Here is a 26,813-nt window from a genome sequence, read left to right as displayed (position 1 = left end):
CATACACAAAAACGCTTCTTTGTTAAATAGCTTAGTCGAAATACCGCGTGATGTGCCCCAGCTAGAAAAAGATTCCGTGCCGACAGTGTTTCCGATGCCCCCCAGAATGTGTCGAAACCTTTTCCCTTGAAGAGGATATCGAGGATAGAGCGCAGTGACACGATTCCATGGTTTGGCGGCTCGATCGTTCTTAATTCGCAAAAAAACGTACTGGCATTAATTCATGCTTCGGTAACAAACTCTTCGTATTCATAGGAACCAATTTATTTGGCTAATCTGTTTTGTAGAGGACGAAAATGCGCCCTTAAAATCGGCTGAAAGCGCCCATACCTACGAATGCAGCACAGCGAAGCGCCGTCCGCTGCACTGCTCCCCACGCCGACACTGGCCGGCCGCGCTCCGACTGCGTGCAGCGCCGCCGCTGCATGCATCACGGAGGAGCCCCCTTCGCGGCCGCCGGACGGCAGACTAGCAAGTATTTCTAGGGACCATACGTTTAGTCTACTCACACATCGCTCCCCTGAAAAACTGGCGTATAACAGATCCGCTGTAATAAGATATCCGTGCCACCAACAGTGCAAGCTGGCATGTCCGGTCAAGCGAGCAAACCTTCCGCACAAAAGATTTCTAGATTTTAACTTTAACTTTTTACCGAACAAATGTCGTAAATGAGGGTTTTCAGTTTCGTTGCGGAATCCCCCGCCCCGTTTATCTCCGAACCCCAAAGCAAAAATATTTGTAATGCACGGGAAAACGAAACTGAAACTAGCTGACTATCAAACTTTTAATATCCGAAGCTGTAAGCAGGTAATAGTTGCCGTTTAAATTTAGTGATTAAGGCGGAAAAAATAAGTAAATAGCTGTTTCTTGCGGCTCTGGAAACTACTACTTCCACACCACCAATTTATCAGCTAACTAAACCGTTGTCTTTTGTAATGTTTTATCCCACCGCGAGCACCGAGGAGTCAATAAAGAGAATGTACTAGAACTTCACTTTGCCGAATTTTGAGTTTACGCAACACTTGTTGCCGTGCGCCGAGTACGGTACTGCGCCTTCAGCTGACTGCGTATGGTCCCAAAAAGCACATGGCGTTGTGGTTGCTGTGCTGTGATGCAGCCATGCAGCTGTGATCCACAACTGATCAGACGTGCAGCCGGTGACCTTGCAGGCTGTCTTTGCGCGTGAGACTCAGATACTTCAGTGACCACGAAACGAGCCTCCTGAACGAGCAATGCTGGCGTGCGCAGCGCGTGCCCTGACCAGGCGATCTGTCCCGCGATGCCCTGTTCTGCCCGCTGGCACCAGGTCGGTCGCCGGCTCTGCGGTCTGCTGCGCCCCGCCGATAGCCCACCGCAGTCTGGCGCCGCAAGGCCACACGGGCTGTCCGCTGGTCTCCCCCGCGCTGCCTACTCTGCTACAGTGCAGAAGCAAGTCCAAGAAGGCCAAGGGCAAGGCAGCTGCCGCCAAGGTGGGCTCAGTTGGCTGCCACTGGCCGCTTCAAGTCGGTGCTTTTACGCGCGCTGGTTACGCTACTGACTCTGTGTAACGCGCTTGGACACCACTGTCACATTATGCTTGCGGAGAAGCATGTGTACTGCATGACACGCGGTACAACTGTTCATCCTTGACTTGAGTGTCAGGCGCGTTTTTCAAATACGCTCTAGTACGTGGCTGTACCGTCCCGTAATTTGCAACTCGGTGAAGTGTGAAACATGTTTCAAACATAGACATGAGTGCTCGCCTTTACGCGGTCCTGTAATGATAGCGTTGGTGCTGTTTTATAAGTTACGTTGCCGGAGAAGTCATAGTAGAGCTCCGCGTGCCGGTAGCTGCCGACAAGGTCCGGGGTTCGCCTCTCTTGTGCTTGTTGAAGGCGTGATTCTTGTGTTTGTTTCGACGACCACGTTTTTTTCTTTCTTCTGGTTTTCACGGCAAGACATTTTAAGAAATAAAGATTGCTGTCAGTACCTGAAAGAGGTGCTGTAACGCGTTAGTCCAGGCTCTACATAGAGTTTTTGCAACTTTTGTGTGGGGTTCTCAATGGGAACCTATGCTTAGGGACAATTTACACGGGAAGGAACAGTGCACATTGTGATGAAGGACAAACAGAAACACACGCCACAAGCACTGACTATCAACTGATCGCTTTATTGCAAGTTGTGGAAAATGAATAGCACACTTACATCGAAAGAACAAGAAGCAATTACAAAAGAGAGGAGAAGATTGCCTAGCCTGTCAAGCCTAGCCTGTCAAGCAACCACATCACTTAATTTATCACCACATCCGCTTTTCCCTGGCCTCCAAGGGTGCGATTTCCTCCAGGAGTTTTCTCGTGGGTAATGCGGTGGCAGTAAGTGTAAGTGCGTTGTCAAGGTACAAAATGTCAAAATGGCGGCGATGAAACACATACTGTGTGTAAGTGTTGTCCAACACTGCTCCATCCGACATGAGGGCACTCACTAGTAAAGCAATACTGCATGGGCCATTGCAGAAGTCCATGCAGTTTATTCCCATCGCTCTGCTCTGCAGAGATAAATTCAGCTTGGGCCGTGATGGCTTCCCATCACTGCCTTGCGCATTCTCCTTGAGGGTGGAGTGATGAAGACAGTACTTCCCACACACAAAATGATCACAAATTTGCAGCAGCAAAAAAGATAAGCAGCAATAGGACTAACATCATCATTCTATGGCATCTGTAGCAGAAGTTACGACCATTTGAAATTTGGGCCTGATGATGTTAGTGTTATTGCACCCCTTGATTTGTGCACAGTTGACTGGTACCTTGTTCAGCTGCATCACTGCAGCAGTTTGTTTGCAAAAGCTGTCAAAAAATCAAACAAAAATCCAAATAAATTTGAATGCAGTCGTTTTACACAAAAACAAATTTTATGTAAACAATTAGAATGAAAAACTACATGTCCTCCAATTTGTGTCATCATAACTATAAAAATAAACATTTCTTGGCCCCTTAAGCACCATAGGTCACATTCTCATGTAACAGACAGCGGTCCCGTGACTCCACCATCAGTGCCATTGTCTGGCGCTACTTTGCAGCTTTTTCCGCGAAAAAGATACAGTGAGGTCAGACCCTTCATTGAGCATGGTGGGTGTAATGACGATGTCTAAGGACTGTGTGTATGACCTGTAAGAACACATTTTTGGCGATGCTGGGATGCGTTGATGTGCCAGTGCTGCTGTGCGCTGAAAGTAAGAAGCAGCGTGCAGTTGTGACAGGCTTGCCTTCCCTCCGTCTCTCCAGGAGGAAGAGGATGAGGAGGAAGAAGAAGATGAGGAAGAGGACGAGCAGAGCGCGGCGGAGCCCGGGGACAACGAGCGGACGGCGTTTGTCAGCTCGCTCCGGATCGACAGCATCATGAAGGCCGGCATCAACATGCCCAAGATGTGCGTGCACTCGTCCAGTCACTCCTTGGCCATCTGTTTCTTGCATCTCTGGACTGACTAACGTGCTAGCCTGACTTCAGCCCAAGTTTTTGCTCTTTCTTCTCTCCTTCTCCATCTCCTTCACATCCATTCATTCCCCCCTGTACTTCCCGTCCAACCTCAGAAATATTTCTGGTGCACTTCCGTTCCTTCTCCTTTCGCCAAATCACTACTAACCCGCTGCGGTGGCTCAGTGGCTAAGGCGTTGCGCTGCTTAGCACGAGGTCGCAGGTTTGATTCCCGGCTGCGGTGGCCGCTTTTCCGATGGAGCAACAGCGCCGGTGTATATGAGATTTCGGTGCACGTTAAAGATCCTCAGGTGGTCAGAATTATAACCCGGAGCCGTCCACTATGGCGCGCCTCATTGCGTCGGCGCGTTAAGCCCTACAATCAATCAATCAATCCAATCACTTCTAGTGCTACTGCTACGGGGGTGATGAACAGTGTGGAAAACAAGACGACAGGCAGTACACACAGACGCAGTGCTGCCAGCAACCGATTTTTATTGTTGCAAACAGACAAGCAATAGGATAAGACAGAAGACGCATGGCACCAGGAATGAAAAACAAAAAAACAAAGGCAATAGTAAAAGACTTCATGGTACAGTAATGTGCATTACTGACAAATCTGTGGCAGCCAGCACACCTTGTGTCAGAGCGCCCACATGAACTCTCCCAACTAGTCAATTTCTTTCCCCGTGAGGGCGACACAGGGTGTGCTGATGCAATCCTTTTTCCGGGTGCGAATTTCCCAGGCTTCTCTTATCTGCCGCCAAAGCCTGTCCTGATACGTAGACAGCACGGGGCACTGCTCAAACGAAGGCTTCTGCAATGTTTTGGGCATTTTGCAACAAGCACAGCAAGTGTGCTCTCTGTGGCGTTTTTCACATCGCACGTGTGCTCCCAAAGGCGATCATTCCCCGTGCACGACCGCTTGCATGACAACGGTATCTCGTAGATAACGTCTTCCCGGCATTGAACGAAAGGCTTTGCATGTTTCTTTGGGCACCTGTTAGCTGCTCGACATTCACTGTTTACTTTGTGGCAAAGGCTACTTTATTTGTGAGGGGCTGAAAAAACGAGGTCTACACTGGACCGCCCTACTATTTTCTTGAGCTTGTGGCTCGCACCATGGATGTAGGATGTGACGGCTGCCTTCTTTCTCTTCCTCGATGGAGGCTCCTGTTCCCGCGAGGGTTTCCTCAAGTCTCTCCACAGTTTGCAGCCCACGTGTCTGTGTGCCCGTCCTGCCACTCCGTGGTGTGCCAACTGGCCCGCCTGTAATCCGTGCTGCAGTCAGTCACTGCCACCCTCGTGCCATTGGTCGTTCCGCAAGGTCCGGATCAATTCCACCTTTGCATCACTGGGGCTGAGGCAGCGCACATTTTACGGGGACACGGATCGTGTTAAGCACGCACGTACGCGGCACTAGAGCACTCCCTTCACATGTAAAAAAAAATTAAACAGCACTGGGTCACGCCCTAGCCTCGTCGTGGCACAGCGAGTGTGTGGTGCCAGGTGGTGTTAATTTCGAGCCAAACCCAGTGGCATGTCCCAGCTGTGATAGATCTGTTCCACATCCGGCACTTCCACCGAGTTGCAGAATGTTAGTTAAATGTGTTGATATGCGACGCACAGAAAGGCACCAGTACCAGGCTTTCCTTATATCGATAGAATGTGGCTCTGGCTGTGGTGCGGCTCTCCGCAGCTGCTCGCTGCACAGCACTGCTGACGACCGGCTGCTCGGATTCCTTTGCGACCCCTGACTTCGCTTTGCCCCGGGCGATCCCCTGAAAATCGTGATTCCCGGGAATTCCTCTCCTCTCGCCAGTGCCACTCGAGGCTGGCGCTGAATGATGATGATGATGATGAGGAGGAGGACAGTGGTGTGGATTCTGGCATTTTAATGGTCGCACTCAATGGTAGTGACGGACGGGGTCCACCACTTATGACAGACCAGGTTTTGCACAGCGTTTCGCAACGCAGTCAACTAATGGTCCTACTTCCTCCGTGCCTGTACCAACAACCCTGCACTCATTCACTGCATGTTGGAAATGCAGTGCAAGCTCGCTACTTCTGATCTCTGGTGAGTAAAAAAAAATGTACCAGTCGTCTGAATGTTCAGTTATCTAATGAACAAGAAAAAGAGCCCGTTTACTATGCGCACCTTTTTTTTGCGGAGAAGTCACTGGCGCTAGTTTGCCTTTTGGCGGATAGCTGGGCGGAAAGAATGAGTTCTGGGATGTGCAACAATCCATGCAGAGCAAGAGTATTGGATGGAGCATCAGAGCAGAATTTTTCCAGAACAGCGAGGCCATCCATGCCTTCCGTTGCAGTACAACCCGTTGCGGCTGTTCACAGTATGTCTGCTTACTGGATGCAATGTTTGTTTGCATCCTCCCCACCGCAAGAGAAAGAGAGAAGTGGGTGAAAAGAGGACAGCGCATTGTGGCTCATCTTTCGAGAAGGCGTTGGTCAAATTAAGGGGTGAACGTGTAAATTTAAACCAAAGTAACGAAGGTCAGCGGCCATAGGCCACACAGTCTTGAAAGGAGGAAGTGAGAATGTCAAACTGTATGAATTTCCAAATTAACGGGGGCCAAATTAAGGAGTTTTTGCTGTGTTAGGAAGGAAGAGGAGGTGGAAACGTGCTGCTGCTGCCTACTGTCATCATCATCACTGCAAGGTAGCAGTTCTATCCCACCGTTTAACAATCGCTCGCATCTCTTGACCAGCGCCTCAGTTTCTGCAGCACTGCACATACAGCAGCGAGCAGAGACAGCCCAGCGAGGCAGCCGAGGGCAGTGCCAATGTTTCTGACAGCAAGAAGTGTGCATCCTCCTCTTTCTTGCTGGCTCGGCACGCTCTCGCCCAGCGAGCTTCAGAGACCAGGCAAAACAAAAGCTTTTCTTTTTTTTGTTCAGAGTGCATCCAGTGCTCTCGCACACAGAAAGGGGGTAGCTCAGCTCGGCTGCTTTGCTTCTACACGGTTGAAGAGTAGCTAGTTGATGAGGTGGAGCTCTCTGGACAAATCTTGTGCGCTTACTCAAAGCAAAATAAAAGGAGTGTTTTGTTGTAGAGATGTGCAAGTACTCGTGTGCTGAAGACGTAGCTCTAAACTCCTCGATCAGTAGATCTTGTACATAGCAGGGAAGAGTCAGTGCCCACTCACATTGCCATCTGCACTGCTGTGCCAGTGGGGGTCATTCAGGGAATGGCCCAGAAAACTGAGCCACCATGCTATATTTTGGCTGTATGCTATATGGCTCCAGTTTATATCATTACATTACTCCCACTAATCTCCAATTTTTTGGTCCTGTGCTAACTGCGACCAATTTATCCCTGCAAACTTCTTGATCTCATCTGACTTTCTGCCGCCCCCTGCCATGCTTGCCTTCTCTAGGGATCCACTCTGTTACCCTCAATGACCAGCGGAGCCTTCGCACTACATGCCCTGCCCACGTCCATTTCTTCTTAATTTCCACCAGTATATCCTTACCACCCGTTTGTTCCCTGACCCACACCGCTCTCTTCTTGTCCCTTACTGTTACACCTATCATCTTCCATTCCATTTCCCGCTGAGTCGTTCTCAATTTAAGTTGAACCCTCTTTGTGAGCCTCCAAATTTCTGCCCCGTAGGTGAGTACCGGTAAGATGCAGCTGTCATACACTTTCAGGGACAATGGAAGGCTGCCATTCGTTATCTGAGAATGCCTGCCGAATGCATTCCACCCTATTCTTATCCTTCTAATTATCTCTGCCTCATAGTTGGGATCGGGGGCCACAACATGGCTTAGGTATATATATTCGCTTCCCACTTCCACTGCCTCGCCACCTATCTCAAACCGCTGTGTTCTCCCGAGGTTATTGAGCATTACTTTAGTTTTCTGCATATTAATTTTCAGGCCCACGGTTCTACTCTGTTCGTCCAGTGCGGAAAGCATGCTTTGCAATTCATCCCCCGAGTTACTTAGCGAGGCAACGTCCTTAGCAAATGTGAGGTTACTGAGGTATTCTCTGTTAAAACCCTTGTACACATATAGCGGGAAATAAAAATTTCCCAAGTCTTGTAAGTCTGCCCACGTGCTTTAAGGGCAGAAGCCTTGGGACAGTTAACTTCTTTGCTACAACATTGCGTTTTCATCGCTTTCTTTGCATTTGTCTTGCGGTGCAAATTTCATCAGCGTGTGGAGTGGCACTGCTTCCCTAGAACCTTGGATCTGTTCAGCCGATGTGCACTGGTTCTGCTTACATGGCAGCACGTTGAGGTGTGATGCGGCATGCATTATTCTACAACCTTTACATGTCAGAGTTTTGTGAAGCAGGCACCTTGGCCCCTCAAAGCTTGGCCAATGATTCCTGGGATTCCTGGCCGATCCCTCAAGTCTGTATGTGCCGTGAAAAAAGGAACAGCAGCAGCAGCAACTGCTGTGCCACCGCTGGCAAAAAAAAGAAAAGATAGCAGAGTTGGAAGAGCACTGGGCTGTTTTTCCTTTTGGATCACGCACGTGTTTCTGAATTGTTTACTCTTTACCGTGGCAGCCATTTTCTCAACCCGACAACGACAAAAACTACGGCACTTTTTCTGAGAATGGGGAAAGTCTTTCGTCTTAGTAGAAAGGGAATGGTGGAAATTCTTTATTCGGTGAGTGCCCTGCTTTGCGAAAACAGGCGTTACAGCAGGGGGGTTGCAGACTGGAATAAAGCAATTCCTTGCTCATTCAGCACACTTGCTCGTCTTGCAGCCAGTTCCAATCATTTCCAATGAAATAGTTGAAATGATGCACTGATAGAAGTAAAATTGACTGAAATAAGGACTTTGTTAGGGTGTGGGAGAAATTAAAACAGTGAGAGCTCTCAAGAAACTTCGTCGATGACCTTGTAAATTGACTCTTTTCTACGTGTCCATAATCATCACTGTTGGCTCTGATGGCATTACCTCTTACCTCGCTTGCCCACATCGACAGGTGGATTAATTGCTAGGTACCGCGGAAGTCTCCACACTTCAGTTTCTTTGTTTCCAGTTTTTGCATCTGCCACAGGCATGCTTCCTGGAGGATGCTCATTAAAGGAGAAAAATTTCACGTCTGCCGCAGTAATTCACATCACCTGGGGACGTCCCGGTAATCGACCGTGTAATGGGACAGATGCTGAGGAGCTAACCTAAAGTGTCTAAGTCCAAAGTGTCCTCAAGTTAGCCGCCACTCCCATAAAGAAAGCGTTTTTGCAGCTGAGGGCAGCCAGATGTGTCCTGGCATGTGTCCTGTGTCCTGCAAATCAGGAGCAGCAATTCGTGTTTTAAGGGTTCGCCTTATCAGACTTGTGGAGCTGACCTTTCAGCTTGAAGGATAGGTCAAGCGCACAACTCGGGCTTACATCACAACACCTACACGCATCAGGACATGTCACAAGGTCTGTAAATCAGCTCACCTTTTGCACTCCCTTGGGAACGTGTCCTTGGGGGGACGTGGGAAGTCAAACTATTTTTGTTATTTATGGACCAAATTTATTCAAAATAGGAGATTTTATGTAGTTAACTAACCTAATACCAAAACTTAAATCAGGTTAACGATATCTTCCATACCTATACTTTTTGAGTTGCCAGACTAATTACCTTCACAAAGCCGCTCCAAGATTAACTAACTAGGTAGTCAAGAACTCAACAAGATTTTTATCTCAGCCTGACCGGGAAGGTCTATTCTGTGCCAGGAAGCTTTGTTGCTTACAAAGCTTTGTTTCTTCTAGTTATCCAAAAAGAAAGAGAGAAGTTTCACTTTTGTTTTGACGTGAAACTATTCCTGATTTCGAAAGGGAGGTGAAACTTTTCTTGTTGTTTCTTTATGCCTAAAGGGTATAATGCAATAATCGAATAGCTTCCTTGCATGGAATAGACATTTCTGATCACACTGACGTAAAAATCTTGTTGGCTTGTTGCATGATCAGTTAATTATGCTGATTGCAAGTTTCAGGTAATTAGTCTTCTAACTCAAGAAGTATAGATGGTATCTTTAAACTGATTTTAGTTTTGTTGTTGGAATGTTTAGCTGCATAAATGCTACTAAGTTGATTAAATTTGGTCCATAAATAAAGTCGTTTTAGTTGCCACGTCCCCCCTAAGCTCAGTTCACCACAACTACCCGGGTGACTTGCGGTGTCATTCCTTTCACAGTGGCGGTCTATTTGTCTAAAGGCTCCTTGTGCCTCAGAGAAAGTTGGAAGCACGCGCTCATGCCGTGTGTCCGTGGTGCAGGAAAGTGCTCGAGTGCTTCTACAATGGCAGCATTCGTCTCAACGGCCAGAAGGTCCTGAAGAAGGGCGCACAGGTGAGCATGGCAGGGCCACTCCCGGCGTTTTTGTGTCCCGCCTATTGTTGCTGAACTAAGGTGTGGCCAGCGTGAAAGCTGGATTTTCTTCAATAAATGCCACATTCGTTTTTCACATTGCTTCTCAGGCACTATATTTTCTTAAAAAAAAAAACCTTAAATCCTTTCCCGTTAGTCTCTGTCACAATCTTTCTTCAGGGTAATGAGGAACACCGTATGTAATGACCTCCATTGCATGGCAGGCCAATTTGAAGCAATGCAGTGCACTGGCCAGTCACAATCTCACAGTGATACCCTTCTCGAATCTAAACAATGAATAATGCTGGTTGCATATTAGGTAGGTGAAGGCAAATTATTTACAAATGTACGTATGTCACAACTGGGGTTCCATGTTTTATGTGCTTATCATTTATTTTTAGTTTTGCAGCGTTTTTTTCTTTCTTGTGTTTATTTTTTGGCATTGGTGTTGCCCTTTTTTTTGCGTTTATCAGGACTTTTGTTACAAAGATACCTTTAATATGCTATAATTTGTAACTGTTGGCATCAGATAGGATGTAATGGACATCCTACAATTTTACCGAACGCAATACCAGATGACTTTGCTCAAGGAGTCCACAAATAAAAAAAAACTCCACTCTATCTTTTTCGGGAGTGTGAATTAGTGTGCTTTAACGAAAAGGAAGCGTGCTTGAGTTAGTGTGCTTGATCGTATTGGGCAAGAAAAAAGCATATTTGCTATGCCACATCTGTCTGTCAGTGAACAAAACTCGCACCAAAAGATGCGTGTTGTTCACTGGCACTCGGCGTGAAAATTGTAAATAGTATAGGTGTGTAAATACCAATGTTGAGGATATGAATCTGTTGTGCTGCTGAGCACGAGGTCGCGGGTTCGATTCCCGGCCGCGGCGGCCGCTTTTCTGATGGAGGCGAAAAGCAAAAACGCCCGTGTGTACGAGATTTCGGCGCACGATAAAGATCCCCAGGTGGTCAAAATTAATCCGGAGCTCTCCACTACGGCGCGCCTCATCGCCTGCGTTGCGTCGGCGCGTTAAACCCCACAATCAATCAGGATATGAATCTGACTGGTCCCTGGAGTCATCGGACCTTACTGGCAGCCAATGGGTGATGACACTTGGTTTTTCACTCAATCAAGGTTTGCACAGGTCCTTGAAAACCTTGAAAACCCTTAAATTTAGAAGTGGAAATTTCAAGGCTTGGAAAGTCCTGGAATTTTTAAAGGGTCCTTGAAAACCTTTGACTTTTCTGGAGAGAACCAATGGCCTATCTTTTCACAAGAATTTAAAGTGTTTGTCATGAATTTTAGATGTCAACAACTGTAAAGAAACATTGTAACAATCAAGTTTCAGAGTATTGCGTGAAATTACGTGTTGTGGATTCTCGATAGTACGAGGCAACATTGGGAGCAGTACTGCTCAATAGAATTCATGTCACGATACAATCTCGTGAAAGCCGGCTTCTGTTCTCTATCTTGCATGTTCCATCTGGTCTGTGGACGGCCTTTCATTGCATGTTTGCTGTGCCTCATACGCTCCATCTGCGTTTGCTTTTACGTGCAAATGGTGGACGTGTACATAGTTCATCCTGCCTTGCAGCAACACTTGCTGGGTTAATGTCAGCTGATACTCTTGCTGACAAAGCAGGAGATGCAGGCAACATTTACTAAGTTTTGAAATCAAACAGCCTCAGCAAAACACCAAGAAAAAAGAAAGACCTCTAAATATAAACTATGAAATAAAAAATAAAGCTGGGGAAGCATTTATGAACCCATAGCGCCTATCTAAATGTGCATTAATGTTCTTGGGTATTAGGCAATATCAAAATTTTGCATTGTGTTGAAAAAGTTATAAATAGTCCCAGATAAAACACAAGATGGGGACCTTGAAAATGTGTTTTCTGGTCCTTGAAAGTGAGAACCCTTGAATTTTTGCTTTTGAAGCCCGTACAAACCCTGACTCATGCCACTGTATTAACAGGAAACCTGTTTCTGGCTTATAACTTGGTAGCATTCCACTTTGGCTAGCGTGTACCCCAGTTATCATATACTTGTTTTGTGTTAGGCCTTTTTGCGCAGCTTTGATGTCGTGGAGAAAAGCCAACCCAAGGGGGAATGCTGTGCAGTGAAGCTTGAAAGCATGCAGCTGGCGCGACAGAGCAAACTTTTATCGCTCTCTGATGTGTAAATTTAGAATATTTGGATACCTTGATTGGTAAAAGCACTCGGTGAATTGAATCGAACAGGAAACTATCTTTCTGAAGCATTTGAACTATGAATGTTTGCACACCTCTAGTGAGAACATCACAAGGCCGGCCTTTTGGCAAGTCCGGTGGTCCTTTGCTGTGCACACTCCAGAGGCTGCTTTCAAGAGCACGTGATTTTGGCAGGACCTTGGTAAACCGAATATTCTGAGCCCTTGTTTCAAGATGGGATGACAGCAACATTTGCAACAGGCAGAAAAAAGTCAGCTACGCCTTTTCCTTTTTTTTTTTTTTTTTTTTTTGTGCTGTCACAAATTCTTCCTACACTGCACTCAAGTTCTATGAGTTGGTGATATCGAGGCCCCTCAGGTACATGTTTTTCAGAAGAAAATTGCCTTGTGCGTTACATTTCATACAGTTCATCTACCGCAAACACGGAACCCTCGCCGTACCCTACTGCCGTCGTTGCAGTTGTCAGCGTTCTTGACCCCATGAGGGAGTGCCATCCTGGCACTTACACGAGTGCGCAGTGGAATGGCAAGCGGGCTCACATTGCAACCTGTTTCCCACGAGACCTTTTGCAGCAGGCAGGCACCTAAGCCCCCATTCTACAACCACTGGTCTAGTGATGCTCCTCGCGTTCATATTCTGTGCTTCACCCCGTTCCTCTTGAGGTCAATCAAAGAGGCTGCCATCTGTTTTGTTCATTGAGGTGTTGATGACTTTTTGCATGCTGCAGTTTTTATTCTCGTGAGAACAGTTCTCCAAAGTGTAGTCAGGCGTGCAGAAAAAGAAATTGTCTGCTTAAGAGGCTAAACTGGTTTGTTGCAAAAAAAAAAAGGAAAATCACTGCGCACCGAAGTGCTTCCTTTAGGTAGTGGTTGTGAAAGCCCCTTAGTGTCCATTTCGTGAACATGTGCTTTGATCATTACCATCATGTTGTGGGGACCAGGGTTCCGGCCGCAAGGCTAGCTCGGCTGAACTCCGCCACGGACCGCCGTCCGGCGTGCGGCAGAGAGCAGCAAGGAACACACGAACACAACGAACGGCCAAACTCTCGTTTATTGGCGTGCCACCAAATCACGTAGCCGACTCTCGCTCGTCCCGACCCAGCCGTCCGGCGAGGATCAGGAGGCAGGCGCAAGGGGGTAGACAAAGGAAGGTGGGGAAGCCGGATCTCCGGTACTCACGTCTCGCCTAGTTGACCGCTGGAACCCAAGAGGCCCTTCCTTCGTTCCGCGCGCCGAGACCGGCCCACCGGGGCCCCGAAGAACCGGTCACGTGACAACGATCGCCGCGCCACGACACGCCAGCGGCGCGGCGCGAGCGACGCATCTGCCGAGGGGAGAGAGGGAGTCTTCCCCCCTCGCCTCGGCGGCCGCGGCGAGGAATGGGGAACGCGCCAGGACTCTGGGTTTCCCACATCCCTCCCCCCTTTGACCGAAGCCCCTCGGACTCGAGGGTTCTGGCCGGCAGTGGTCTCACCGCTTGTTGCGCTGCATCGTCCACTCCTCGGGGTTCAAACAGTCCAAAGCCGCACCTGCGCAACTGCGCTTCAGTCCACATTGCACCGCACGTCGCCGCCACATAGCACACATAGTTCGCCACAATCCGCCGATTGACCCGCTTCGTCCGTCTGCACTCAAAGCCGGCCGCGTGCGCTGTCCGCCGGCCCATGGTCCGCAGGCCCCGCCGGCGAAGTAGGCTGGGCCGTATGACGACAGGGCCCGGGCAGCAGGCTGCTCCCAGGCGGCCACCAGCCGCAGCGGTTCGCCCCGCGCCGACGGTGCGTTTGGTTGCCGCACCGCCGGCGGCTTCCACCGCTTGCGGGGGTCAGCGGTGACGATCCCTGACGACTGGACCCGGGCAGGAGGCCGTGTTGTGGTGCTGCCACTCAGGTGGCTGGCTAGCCAAGCGCCGGCGATGGCTGCCGCTCGGCACACCTCCGGCGGGCGCCCCCGTCACCCGGGGGCGGGGCGCGATCAGCTGGCCGCAGGAGCCGGCCCGCCGCGCGGCTCGCTCGCTGTACGGGCGGCAGGGTGCTGTTTCGGCGTAAACAGCCGCTCGGCTCTCGTTCCCCCAGGATAGCGGCTGGCTGGCTCGCAGCAGGCCTGGCGTGCTGGCGTCGTGGACCCTGGGCGTGCGGGCCTGAACCCTCAGGAGATGGTGGCCCACCCGGTCAGCGGACTCGCCGATTGCGGGTGTTGTAGCGGTGCGTCGGGAGTCTTCCCTCCGCGCCTCCCTCGAGCTGGCGGTCTCGCGCGCCCGAGGTTGGAGCGTCGGCAGTATCTTCCCTCCGAAAGTACTGCTTCAGCTCGCCCACGTGAATGGGGCCGCTGATTCGACCCGAAATCGGGTCTCTCAGCTTGTAATTTAGCCGCGAGAACTTCTCGGCGACCACGAACGGCCCGACCCATCGGGGTGCGAGACCGGCCGCGAACCCCGCGCTAGCGTCGCTTAGCGCGTGGTTCCGTTTCAAGACAGTGTCGCCCGGCTGGTACGCCACGTCTCGATGAGCTCGGTCATAGGCCGCCTTCTGGTCGGCCCTGGCTTTACCACGACTGCGGTTTGCCTCCTTGATGGCGTCCGCCAACCGCTCGCGCAAGCGCCGTGCGTAAGCCGCGTCTGCTGCTTTCGCGGGGACTCCGTTCGGCCGTCGGGCCAGAACCGTATCCGTCGGCGTGTTCAGCTCTCTGCCGAACATCAGGAACGCTGGCGTGAAACCCGTACAGCGATTCACGCTTGTGCGCAGAGCGAAGGAGATTGAGCTCAAGTGCTCGTCCCAGTCTTTTTGCCGTCTGGCATATGCTCCGAGCAGTGGCTTCACGTCACGATTGCGGCGCTCCGTCACGTTCGACTGGGGATGATAGCACGATGTTGTTTGCTGCCTGACACCCATGGCCGCACACGCTTCACGAAACAGTCTTGATGTGAAATACGTGGCGTTGTCGGTAATCAGCCGCTCCGGGAATCCGTAGCGACAGAACACTTCGGACAGCTTTTGCAGGATCTCCTGTGCTGTCGCTTTGCGCAGCGGATAGAGTTCAGCGATCCCACTGAAGTGGCATGTCACCACGAGTACAAACTTGTACCCTCTCTTGCTTCGCGGCAGCGGGCCCATCAGATCGCACGCCAGGATCTCCCAAGGCTTTGTGCTCACGATAGGCTGTAGCAAGCCCGGCGCCTTACCGCCTCGCGGTTTGCGCTCTTGGCAGACGTGGCATGTGCGTACGTAACCACATACTTGTGCCTTCATGCCGGGCCAGGTAGCATACCGACAAAGCTTCCGCCATGTCTTTGGCGCGCTACCGTGACCGTCTGCGTCGTGGTAGTGCTGCAAAACAGCACACCTGAGCTTGCGCGGGATCACGGCCTTAAAACACTCGTCTGAGTCGTTTTTGCCGGGCACGTACTTCAGCAGAGCCCCGTCGGCGTCAAGCAGGTAACTCTCCAGCTCACTCGCAGCAATACCAGCTGCATTAGAGCTCGCGCCAGCCGCAATACCAGCAGCTTCCCGGCGCCCGTCATTCTCCGGTGTTCGATTTGCCGGAGGGTCCGTCTCTTCACTAAGACTGGCGATCACCTCCCGACAAAACAAGTCCTCCTGCTGAGCCTCGAGTAGCTCCTCCCGACTGAACGCAACCTCGAGAGGAAGTCTTCCCCCAACGAGGTGCACGTGCGCTGAGCGTTCGGTGCACGGGGAGTCCCGCGCATCGCGCTCCTTCCGCGCCGAGAGAGTTTGCTGGTTCTCCGCATCCTCCTCGGCTTCTCCGGCCGGTTGGGTGTCGTTTACCGGCGCCCGTGACAGCGCGTCGGCAACCACGTTCGAGGCGCCTTTGCGATAGCGTACTTCGTACTCGAAGCGTTGCAATGTCAGGGCCCATCGCGCGAGCCTCCCGCAGGGCTCGCGGAGGCGGGAAAGCCATGTCAGGGCCATGTGATCGGTCTCGATCGTGAATTTGACCCCCTCTACGTACATCTCAAACTTGCGAAGTGCGTAGATTATGGCCAGACACTCCTTCTCGGTGACCGAGTAGTTTCGCTCTGCTGGTGTCAGCGCACGGCTCGCAAAAGCCACGGGTCGCAGTTGTTCTCCGTCCGCCTGGAGGAGAACTGCCCCTACGCCGAGGTCACTCGCATCCGTCTGGATAACGAACGGCCTGTTCAGATCCGGCAGTTTCAGCGATGCAGTGTCTGCGACAGCTTCCGCCAGCTGGCGTAGGCTGCGTTCCTGCTCCTCTCCCCACTCCCAAGGGGCGGATTTCCTCAACAGTCTTGTCAAGGGTGCTTGCAGGCGCACGCAAGCGGGGATAAACTGGCGGTAGTAGCCGATCATCCCTAGGAAGCGCCGGACTCCGGCGACATCCTTCGGCGTGGGAAACTCCAAGATCGCCCGAAGTTTCTCGGGATCGGGGGACGCCTGCCCGCGTTCGATCCGATAGCCGAGCAGGCTCACCTGAGCGCTGCATATTTGCGCCTTGGCAGGATTGATGGTGATGCCAGCCGCCCGGAGTTTTCCTAGGACGTCTTTCAGGTGGCAGAGGTGCTCTTCGAAGGTTCGGGAGTAGACGACGATGTCGTCTAAATAGGCGAGGGCGTGCTGCCACTTTGCCTCACCGAGCACCCGGTCGATCAAGCGTTGGAATGTGCTGGGACTCCCGCACAAACCGAAGGGCATGCGTACGAACTCGTACAGCCCCCGATGGCAAGTGAACGCAGTCTTGCATTCATCGCCGGGACGCATCTCGACCTGAAGGTACCCCTTGCTGGCGTCCAGTATAGAGAAATACTTCGCGCCACCCAGATTCGCGACGATCTCGCCTACGCTCGGGAAGGGGTACGCATCCTTTTTCGTGACCGCATTCAGCCGCCGGTAGTCCACGCATAAACGCCAACTACCGTCTTTCTTTCGAACGAGCACCACTGGGAACCCCCAAGGACTCGTCGAGCGGCGGATAATGTCTGCTTTCAGCAGTTCCTCCAGCGCCTCATCAGTTGCCTGCCGTTTAGCGGGGCTGACGGGACGGGGGTTGCATTTCCATGGTTGAGCATCGCCGGTGTCTATGCAGTGCTGCACCAACTTGCTGCAGCCTGCTTGCTCAGTGAATATCTCGCCGAAGTCGCCTAACAACGACAAGACGCGGTCACGCTGCGCCGCTGTCAGCTCGCTAGCGTCTGCTAGGAGCGCGCGCAGTTTCTCGTCCCGGCCACGGGATGGAGAGCGTGCGGCGCAGGAGAAATCAGCCGCGGCGGCAACAACGACCGGGCTCCGGGGTTGCTGCGCGCGCCGGCTACCGGCTGCGCCAGAAACGACTGCTTCTCTCGGCGCGGGGGAGTGGGACGTTTCGGCCGCCTGCATGATCAGCGGTCTCGCTGCAAACGGCGGCTCGGCGAACGATTTGAGCGGCGAAAGCGGGTTCTCCCGATTGCCTCCGTTGCACGTGTCGACGACAGGCCCAGTCTTGGGCATGAAGTCTCTCCCCATCTGCTCGCATAGCGGCCTCGCTGCGAGCGGCGGCTCGGCGAACGGTTTGAGCGGCGAAAACGGGTTCTCCCGATAGCCTCCGTTGCCGATGTCGACGACAAGTCCAGTCTTGGACATGAAGTCTCTTCCCAAAATGACTGGGACCATGAGTCCGGGCAAGTGAACGAAACGCATTCGCCGCACACGCTGGCCCCAGCGCACGACGAGGCGTACGTCACCGCCTGATGTTGCATCACCACACGCCAGCTGAAGCGGCAACTTCCGCGCGCGCAGCCGAATGGCTTTGCGCTCGAGATGGGAAACGGCCTCGTCCCCTATTAATGAAGTGCTTGCCCCGGTGTCCAGCAGTGCCTTAAACTCTCGCCCCGCGACGGCGAGGTCGAGAAAGGGCGCCGGCACATTTGTCGGGACTCCGACTCTGTACGCGGCGGGAGCGGTGGCGATGCTTGCCTCTCGGGCGCTTCGATCCGCCGCCGGTGGGCTCACCGACGGCTGAGCCCGTTTCCCTGCTCGACTGGGCAGAATCGCGCAATGTGACCGGCCTGGCGACATTTGTAGCAGCGGACGGGGCTCCGTGCTGCGTGACGCGATGATTGAGGCTGCTCGGGCGCTCCGCGACCGGCTGGCCGCATACGGTTCTCCGGGAGCGAGTTGTGAGCGGGTGCAGGCAACTGCGGCAGCGCCGATCCCGTGTAGGGAAGCCCGAGTGGGCGCGCGTTCGCCGGCCGATCGTCCAACCGGTTTGCTCTGTGCTCTGCGCGCGGGGCTGGCAGGGAATCCGGCCGTATCGCCTCCGCGTAGCGCAACCCATACGAGTAGGGGTCCAGGGCTCTGGTCCCAAGATCGAGCGTCTCTCGCTGGCTGGGTATCAACGTAGAGCCGGGCTCGGCCCGTCCGCTGCCCGTAACGCCGCGCCAAGCACAGCTTGGTTCCAGTGTTTCCACCGGAGGCGGCGGTGGCCGATACGCGCGTGCAGCCGCGACAGCTGCTTGCACGCGGCGAGCTTCGGCCGCCAGCTCGTTGAGGTCCCTACAACTGCAGTTCCTCAAGTACAAGGCAAAGGTGGGGTGGCATTGCCTGACGACTCGATCGACCCGCTCCGGGCTCGGGGCATTTGGGTCGGCGTACTCGTAAAGTTCTTGCATCGCACGAACGTACTCGACGAGCGATTCATCCGGGGCTTGGGTGCGCATTTCCAACTCCCTACGCATTCTTGGTAGGTAGTCGATGGGCAGGAATTCTTCCCTGAACATCGTTCGAAAGTCGTCCATCGTGCGCGCCGTATGGCCTATCACCCGATACCACCGGGCGGCCTGGTCGACTAGGGCTGCGGGCAGGACTCTGCGCAGCACCGCGCTCTCGCTGATGCCGGTCGCCTGCTCGTAACGGCTCAAAGCCAGCAGGAAAGCGTTGGCGCTCGACTGATCGCCGTAACCGCTGTACGTCGGCACCGGTAGCTGCACCCTGGGCTCGGGTGAGCGCGCCGCCTGCAACGCCTGCTGCATAGCGCTTGCGAGAGCGTTCGCGATGGAAGCTGCGTCGGCAGACATTCCTCCGCTTACGGGCGTCTGCGCGCCGACTGGCACGAGAGGCGCGCTGTTTGGGGCTTCCGCGTCAGCGTAGGCCCGGCACCTGGAGTATGAACGCGCGGCGTCGTCTGACGAAGAGCGCTCGTGGAATCCGGAGCCTTCCGGGATTCCCGTTGCTGCGCAAGCCGCGGCTGCGGTTGCGTAAGGGCCGTGGAGAAGGGGGACCCGAGCCGCGTCGGCGGCTGCGGAGGACGCTGTTGATGCAGGGCATCGCGAGGGCTCCCGGGCATGACCACAAAGGTCCGCCAACAGCATCAAATCCGCCAACTCATAGTCGTGTGACATGTTCCTTTCGAGCTAGCGAACCTCGAATTCGACTGAAGACGAGCCCCACGTTGGGCGCCAAAACTGTGGGGACCAGGGTTCCGGCCGCAAGGCTAGCTCGGCTGAACTCCGCCACGGACCGCCGTCCGGCGTGCGGCAGAGAGCAGCAAGGAACACACGAACACAACGAACGGCCAAACTCTCGTTTATTGGCGTGCCACCAAATCACGTAGCCGACTCTCGCTCGTCCCGACCCAGCCGTCCGGCGAGGATCAGGAGGCAGGCGCAAGGGGGTAGACAAAGGAAGGTGGGGAAGCCGGATCTCCGGTACTCACGTCTCGCCTAGTTGACCGCTGGAACCCAAGAGGCCCTTCCTTCGTTCCGCGCGCCGAGACCGGCCCACCGGGGCCCCGAAGAACCGGTCACGTGACAACGATCGCCGCGCCACGACACGCCAGCGGCGCGGCGCGAGCGACGCATCTGCCGAGGGGAGAGAGGGAGTCTTCCCCCCTCGCCTCGGCGGCCGCGGCGAGGAATGGGGAACGCGCCAGGACTCTGGGTTTCCCACAATGTTTTGCTAAAATTTTGTGCCTTTTTGTTCTCTCCGTTACGATGACTAGGCACATTCCCACGTTTGCATTGCACGGCAAAGCGGGCATTTTGTGCGAATGTAGTTTGCCACTGCCCCTATTGCTACCTCTGGAATTAGCGTGCTCACATTACTCCTCCAGGCATGGGTCCACATCTGTAGCATGTGTTTGCAAGTTGAAGGCCGTCACACACACTTGACCTTCAGTTCGCTAGACTTACTGAGGAGCTAAGGTGGTGTTGGGATGCGTGTCGGTCTCTCATTCCCTCGCCACTCTCCCATTTCCAAATTTAGCAAACTTTCTTTGTAACTCGGTGCTCTGTTCTTTGTTGTTTGGGCCGTTGGTTGCTTTATCTACTATACTGTCTGAGAGCCAGGGACCTACCGAGTTCACCGATGCGCATGCCTTAAAGGGACAGCAAACGTCTTTTGAAATGAAAGCTTTCTTAGTGGGGCCGATGTCATCCTGTCAAATTTCCTGATAGACTGGTTGGTCGACTGAAAAACTCCAAAAAGATCTCTAAACACATGGCGCATGCATGAAACGGGGCTTTTATTGTGTCAAAACAGTCGCTTGAAAATCGCAAAAAAGGAGCGGTTCCAGATAAGACTACACACATCGATCATGAATAAGGAGTGCAATAGTGTACCTTTATCTCCTAGGCTATTTATCGGAATACATTTAGATTATCGTTTGTTGGTGCGTTTACTTAGTGCGCGAAAAATTGTCACGTGGGCTTGTTCTTCGTTTGCAGTTTGGCTCTTTGCAGTTTGGAGGATCGTCCCGACACACCGTCAGCGAATGCTGGACACACCCTTAGCTTTCCTGCTTCTCTCAACTTTCTCAGCTCTTGTGCGGCGCGCATCCTCTAGCTTATATGAAAGCCACCGTTTTATGCAGTGCAATTGCTGAATAAATTTGCGGAAATAATTTTAATTTGGCACTAAACTTTCTAAAGTCTGAGAGGTGGCTAAAAGGTGGTGTCTAAATGGGACACTACCGTACATACACAAACAGCTCCATTTTGGTTCCAATGTGCGAGTTAAAAACCACATAAAGAAACAGGAAAGACTATTTTATTATTCTGGCCGGGGACAAGTTTTCAAATACAGTTAAACCTCGTCATAATGAGACAAAATATTGGCTATAACAAATAATAACGGCTGTGATGAGCAAATTGTAATTCCGCTTGAAAGTTCCCGTAGAAACAAATCTATTAAAAACTTGTTTTAACGAGGTAAATTTGCCCGTTGCAGGATATAAGCAATAAATTTCATTTGAAAATAAAATTTTTGATACAATTTCGTGTTAGTGCACCGCACGGATTTGAGACGGTGTGCAAGGTGACACCTGTATTTTCGCAGTTTGAATACCCCACCCTCCCACCTTCCCACCCTCCCACAGCGCATGCAAAGCTGGATGGTGCGCCATGCGTCCGCAGCGCCCGCGAAGCCATTCCCGCCTTCCTCTCGCTGCGCACGGCACGCAGCCAATGCACGTGGCACGCACGACCACGGCACATTTGCCTGCAACTGGCGTCACTCGCTGCCGCGTGCCGTGGGAGCTGTGTTGTTGAAGTTGCGTGCTCCTTTTCTGTTCTCTTTCTTTTTTACCGCTTCAGCCCTATCCTTCAGCGTGCTGCACGCGTGATTGGAGCAGCACGAATGCGGCAGGCAGGAAGCGAAAGGCACTGGACGTGAAGGAAACTATGATAAAAGCCGCCACGTCAAGCGCGAGACACATGCACGACTACAGCATGCGATTGGCATGCGACTGATCATTACGACGGGCGCCACGACTATTCGTACACATGGATTTGAGACACATGCTCCAAAGTGCGCGTGCGATGCGGTGTCAGCGTTGCTTCGCCCACAGTTTTCGCTCCATGGTGGCCTCCCTGTTTAGGTGCACTGCGGCTGATTTAGATATGTGCAAGAGAAATCTGAGCAGGAAAAGAAAACATTTATGAACTTGAAGTGAAAATGAACAGTGCTTTACGTTATACATTGCATTTTATATGTTCAGTAAAACGGTGTGGGGACGTTTAGCACTGACCATTCCGCTCGTCCATGCTGTTGGTACCGCTGGCAACATGTGTCAAGCGGGTCGGCGGAGCCCGTGAGAGCGCACCCTGTGCTGCTCCTTTCAAAATACCAAGAACTGTCACTAGTGCCTCCACAAGGCTTGGAAATTGACTTTCACAGTGACATTATTGTGACGTCTTCGGGCTCTCATTGGCTGCGGCCGCATGACAGTCGATTGCATCTGTCTTGCCAGTTGCATGTTGTGAGGCTCCTCCGACGGGCTAACGACGCCCAAACCGGTCCTATACGATCGTCGTAATGATCAGTCGCATGACAGTTGCATGCTGTAGTCTTGCACGTGTCTCGCACTTCAGCTGCATCGAGCATGGAGCTGAGCGATCCGTCGTTCGCATCAGAAATGCTTTGCAGCTAAGCCTGTTTGACACACTTGAACTGCAGCAAAGTAGGCGCGCTAATGCTCCTTTTTATCTCTGGAATGCGGTCGCTTTGTTGTGTACCGCCATGCGGTGCGATGCAATTTTGCCCGCTATTTGTTTTGGGCAAGTACAGCACTCCATGTTTGCACAAATGCCCGCTACGGCTATAACGAAATGTTGGTTATGACTAGCAAATCGCAGTGCCCCTTCAATTTTGTTATAACGAGGTTTCACTGTACCCTTGGAGGAAAGGAAGCCCAGCAGAGGCTTCGCCAGCCACCGGCTCATTGGGAGGAGTGCGGAAGAAGTGACGTGATTTTTTTCACGGCCATCGTGGGCCGACATCACTGTGCGGCCCAGCCGATAGCCAATGGTCGACGGGCAAAGACGAAGCAGGTGACAGTGGAGCGAGCGACGGTGGCAGAAGTAGCGCTTTCGCGCCAGAGTACAAGCAAAAACGGGCGGCTGACCAATATGGCGGTTCCGGCTGCTGTAGAAGTGGCGTCGGGTAGGGGTGTGCGAATATCAATTTTTTAATTTCGAAGCGAATTCGAATAATAAAAACAACGTTCGAATCGAATCGAATATTTTTCGAATACGAATACTTATTGTTTTTTGTAAAATTAATTTTTTCACCATCTAGAGACACAAAAACTGCAACTTTATTGCACAACAAATCACACAAAGTAAAATTAGGAATTACACAATACCATTGCACTCAACAGGTTACGGTCTGCACTCACTTAAATGTTAACATGGAGAAAGGTTAACTGCTTGACATGTTCGGGAAGCAGTCACAACCTCCTGCTCGTCACCACTTTACCAGATGCGCGAGCCCGTGCACATTGCCGCGCGCTGATACAGTAAAATCTCGATGATACTAATCTCGCGGGACCGCGAAAAATATTCGGATCATCCGAAATTCGTATGAACCAACACAGACCAAAAAATTTAGCGCTGAAAAAAGTTTTCGTTTATTTCTTGTCCTACTTTCGCGTGAAGAAATTCGTGATTTTTTCTGCATTTTTTAACCCCCGTGTCGCACAGCAGTCCTTTCTGGAGCACGTAAAGCTTCGCGCTCGTCTCCTCACTCGCTGTGCCCAAGCTCGCTACGCGCCGCAACAGCCAAGCGTGAACCGCATGGTGCGTTTTTGCACGCGATTCGCTCGCCTCGGCTCTGCGAGCGCTGTATTTTCACGCCCACATCGACGATTTCGCGCCCGCGGTAGCGCCTACCTCGGTCAGAAAATGACGCAAGACGCGCGCGGCAGAATGGAGGAGCCTGACTACTTGCGATGAGATCGAGACAGCCGGCTTGGCTCCGCCGGAGATGGTTAGGCTTAGCACCCCGGCAAATATTTTATGGGCGCTTTCACTAGCGGCGCGGATGATGTTTTATAGTACCGTTTTCGCATGCATTATCAGCTCCTTTACCGCACAAGCAACTTCGTATGTGCCTCGAGCCGCATTTTAAAGAGCGGGTAGAAGCGGTCGCTCGAGCGCCCGCGCCACTCGAGCGCCCGCGAGAGCCGTCACTTGCTCGTTCGGAAGTCGGGTGCCTCGCCGGCTCGTTCGTATCTTCCGCCGGGCCGCGCAGGTCCGTTCGAAATTTTTCTCATTGCAAACGATGCAATTTCGCCGGGACTTTTCGGAAATTCGTATCATCCCGAAATTCGCACCCCCAGAATCGTATCATCGAGAGTCCACTGTAAATAAACACCGATGCAGACACGCTCTGAATTTCTTTTTTTTTTTTTTTAGTTGTGGGTGGTTCGAATATTTCGAACAATAAAAGTGTCATTCGAATCGAATCGAATACCAAAAAATTCGAATCGAACATTCGAAGTTTCGAATATTCGCACACCCCTAGCGTCGGGGCCTCTCCTGAGCTTTTCTTTCCTCCACGACTGCACCTCTTCTCATCTCGTGTACAGTTAAAGGCATGTAGCTCATTGTCATGGTTGCAAGCATTCGTTTTGGCACTGGTAGATGTAAAAATTCCGTCTTGAAATGTTCTGGGCCACTATCAGGGAAAGCGTTTCGGTTCGAGGCATCTGAAGAGGTGCCCTTTCATTTCGGATGAAGAGCACATACTCTAAACAATTTCGTTTGGCCGACCTGTTGATTGGGACGACCCCTGCAGGTATCGGTGGGTGATGAGGTGGACCACGTGCTGGGCTTCACGGCACAAAACCCGAACCTGATGGAGGTCAACCGGGTCACCCTGCTGGCAAGCAACCACGACCGCATGACCGAAAAGGGCCGCTTCCAAGTGCGGCTCCGCTGCCAGCGGCGGCTGGTCATCGAAAAGTACCCGGACGCGGACAGAGAAGACGAGGAGTGACTCTGCCCTGTTCCGGTCTCTGGCAGGCGGCGGTCAGCTGTGGTCTCTCTCATCCTGGTGTCAAGAGGTCAGAGGTCGACGGCCGGTGCCACGTAAATGACTCTGGGAGAAACAATGGTGTAGGCGTTAGGCTTTGTTGCGAGTGGAACTGTTTCAAGTGCGTTCCGCTGTAGGGGATGTCGTGGTCGCCACCTCCAAGCTGAGCTGCCTGCAACTTCAAAGCTGGCGAGCATGGAAGGTTGCCCACCGTGCACATTGGGGGTGAACATGGCTGCACTTGTTTGAGTCGCAAAGCTGGTTGTGCAGGCTCAGGGTGCAGTTGTTTGGAGGCGTCTGCCACTGGAGACTTGAGAGTGGGCAGAAAGCAGTGGGACTGCCTGTACGCCTTCTCTGGCTCGTTGAAAAGGAAGGAGGAATAAAGTTTTTGTCGTTAGTTCCTGCGACTCTTGCTGTGCTCTCTTCCAGAGTGTGCTTGAAGTCAGTCTGAGTAGCCGATGATTACCTGACGTGCCCCACAGTTTTGAGAGGGAAGGAGCTTGATTTTACTTGGGAACCTTGGGGAGGCGGCTTAATATAAAATGTTGCTTCAGCCAATTCCCACCATCCACACAGCGGTTTCTCTTCTATTCTGTTGTGGCACACAAAACAAGTTTCTTCTTTTCAAGAGAAAAGCTTTCTTGGGTTCTATTGCGGTGTCACCTATGGTTGCGTCGTCAATCTGCAGAAAACCCCGGCCCTTCCCAACTGACGTGAAACTTGGAGTGGGGCAAAGCATGCTGCAGTGTATAAGTACATTCTTGGTGCCTTGGCGTTTTTGCCAACGGAGATGAAACCGTTGGGCGGTAGAGGTATACAGATCTGCTTTAAAGTCCCTTGTCTTTGAATCATGAAGCTCTCTAGCGCGAGGCGTAAATGAGTGTCCTGGTGTCTTTTTAGTACGCGTTACGTTCTAGCGCGAGGCATAAATGAGTTTCCCGATGCTTTAGTACCGTGACTACATGAGACGACGATTACGACGATGGCAGGAAACGCCAACAGCCCCAGCCTCTTAAGGGCTTCGCCACTAAAACATCCATAGACACACAATTCCACAAGTCACACTGCCCGGGACACCACGACGGCACATCACCTCCGAGGTGGTTAGCCGGGAAAGGGGGTAGCAGCTGAAGGCAGGCCAGCCTTGTAGCACTTCAAGCCTGCGGTTTAAATGATGTGGCCCTGCCTTTCATGTGATATCGCCTGCGCATAATAAGGGTGCCGCAAGCTTGGGAGATGTTTGTTACGTGTGGGGAGAGCTGATGGAATTATTTATTGCTTATTCTGTTTAGTGCACAGTGTAGTGCGTACACAACGGCAGGCACGACATTGCAACCTCAAGTGACACAATTATTGATGCCATGAACAAGAACTGTGCTTGTTCCAGTTGCGAGATCCTGTGCACACCCAACGCCATCTACGACTCTGCTTCGGACACCCTTATATAGTTTTGAGCAACTGCTAGAAGAAGCTGATTTGCCTAGGGCTACGTAGAACCACGGGTAATAGTGCGTACAGCCTAGGTTTGAGCCCCACCATTGCCAACATTTTTGCAGGACCTGTGGTTTTTGTTTTACTGTAAGATGTACTCCTGGCTCAAATTCTGCATATTCTTTTCCTGAAAATAAGGCTGGTTCGCTATCTCTTAGATTTGATTAGAGGCAGAGTGCATCAGCATGTTGAATTAACGTTCTACATTGCACCAGAAGTGCAGGGGTGATCCAGCTGCGCCATTTGCGCCATTTTGCTACAATTGTACTCTCCTGCGCCCTGCTGCGCCCAGTGGTGTTTTACTAGCGCCAAATGCTCCGAACCGTTTGAACCCGGTCTTTCGGCCGAGAGTTGTCCCCTCAAACCAGCTGAAGCGAGAGACGATCATTCTGCCGCTAACCAGCACGATGGTTCCTAGGTTGGCAACTTGGAGCAAGCGGTGCGCTCGATTATTCGGTTGCCCCAGCCGAGCTCTGCTCATGGTGCAGCCACAGTGCAGCAATAGTGCAGCCACGGTGCCGCTTCGGAGCAGAGATGGTGATTCGGCAAGTCGGCATGCATACACTCCGGTG

General features: G+C 52.1%; 1 protein-coding gene across 2 annotated transcripts; it reads left to right on the top strand.

Moving 5' to 3' along the window:
• The first annotated feature begins 1,056 nt into the window (after nucleotides 1–1,056).
• On the top strand, nucleotides 1,057–25,150 carry LOC144152928 (uncharacterized). Of its 2 annotated transcripts, none has more exons than XM_077684499.1 (4): nucleotides 1,057–1,469; nucleotides 3,261–3,403; nucleotides 9,692–9,764; nucleotides 21,314–21,574. In XM_077684499.1, exons 1-4 carry the CDS (start codon nucleotides 1,233–1,235, stop codon nucleotides 21,557–21,559), a joined length of 699 nt encoding a protein of 232 aa, XP_077540625.1. In that variant the 5' UTR covers nucleotides 1,057–1,232; the 3' UTR covers nucleotides 21,560–21,574. The 2 variants fall into 2 exon arrangements, with proteins under 2 accessions (XP_077540625.1, XP_077540626.1); XM_077684500.1 differs by lacking the exon at nucleotides 21,314–21,574 and adding an exon at nucleotides 24,514–25,150 and having other exon boundaries at nucleotides 1,064–1,469.
• Nucleotides 25,151–26,813: the final 1,663 nt, after the last annotated feature.

Source organism: Haemaphysalis longicornis, unplaced genomic scaffold (genome assembly GCF_048455015.1).
Source record: "Haemaphysalis longicornis isolate Haplotype H1 unplaced genomic scaffold, Haemaphysalis longicornis Haplotype H1 scaffold_9, whole genome shotgun sequence".
NCBI classification, from domain to species: Eukaryota; Metazoa; Arthropoda; class Arachnida; order Ixodida; family Ixodidae; genus Haemaphysalis; species Haemaphysalis longicornis.
The sequence above is the reverse complement of the archived record's forward strand: the minus strand, read 5'-3'. Positions and strand labels throughout refer to the sequence as shown.

What these genes read in the sequence shown, in the direction of transcription:
- LOC144152928 (XM_077684499.1), top strand. Translation starts at nt 1,233, where the DNA reads ATGCTGGCGTGCGCAGCGCGTGCCCTGACCAGGCGATCTGTCCCGCGA. An exon ending in GCAAGGCAGCTGCCGCCAAG is followed by an intron (nt 1,470 to 3,260) that starts GTGGGCTCAGTT and finishes CCGTCTCTCCAG; the next exon opens with GAGGAAGAGGATGAGGAGGA. An exon ending in TCCTGAAGAAGGGCGCACAG is followed by an intron (nt 9,765 to 21,313) that starts GTGAGCATGGCA and finishes ACCCTCCCACAG; the next exon opens with CGCATGCAAAGCTGGATGGT.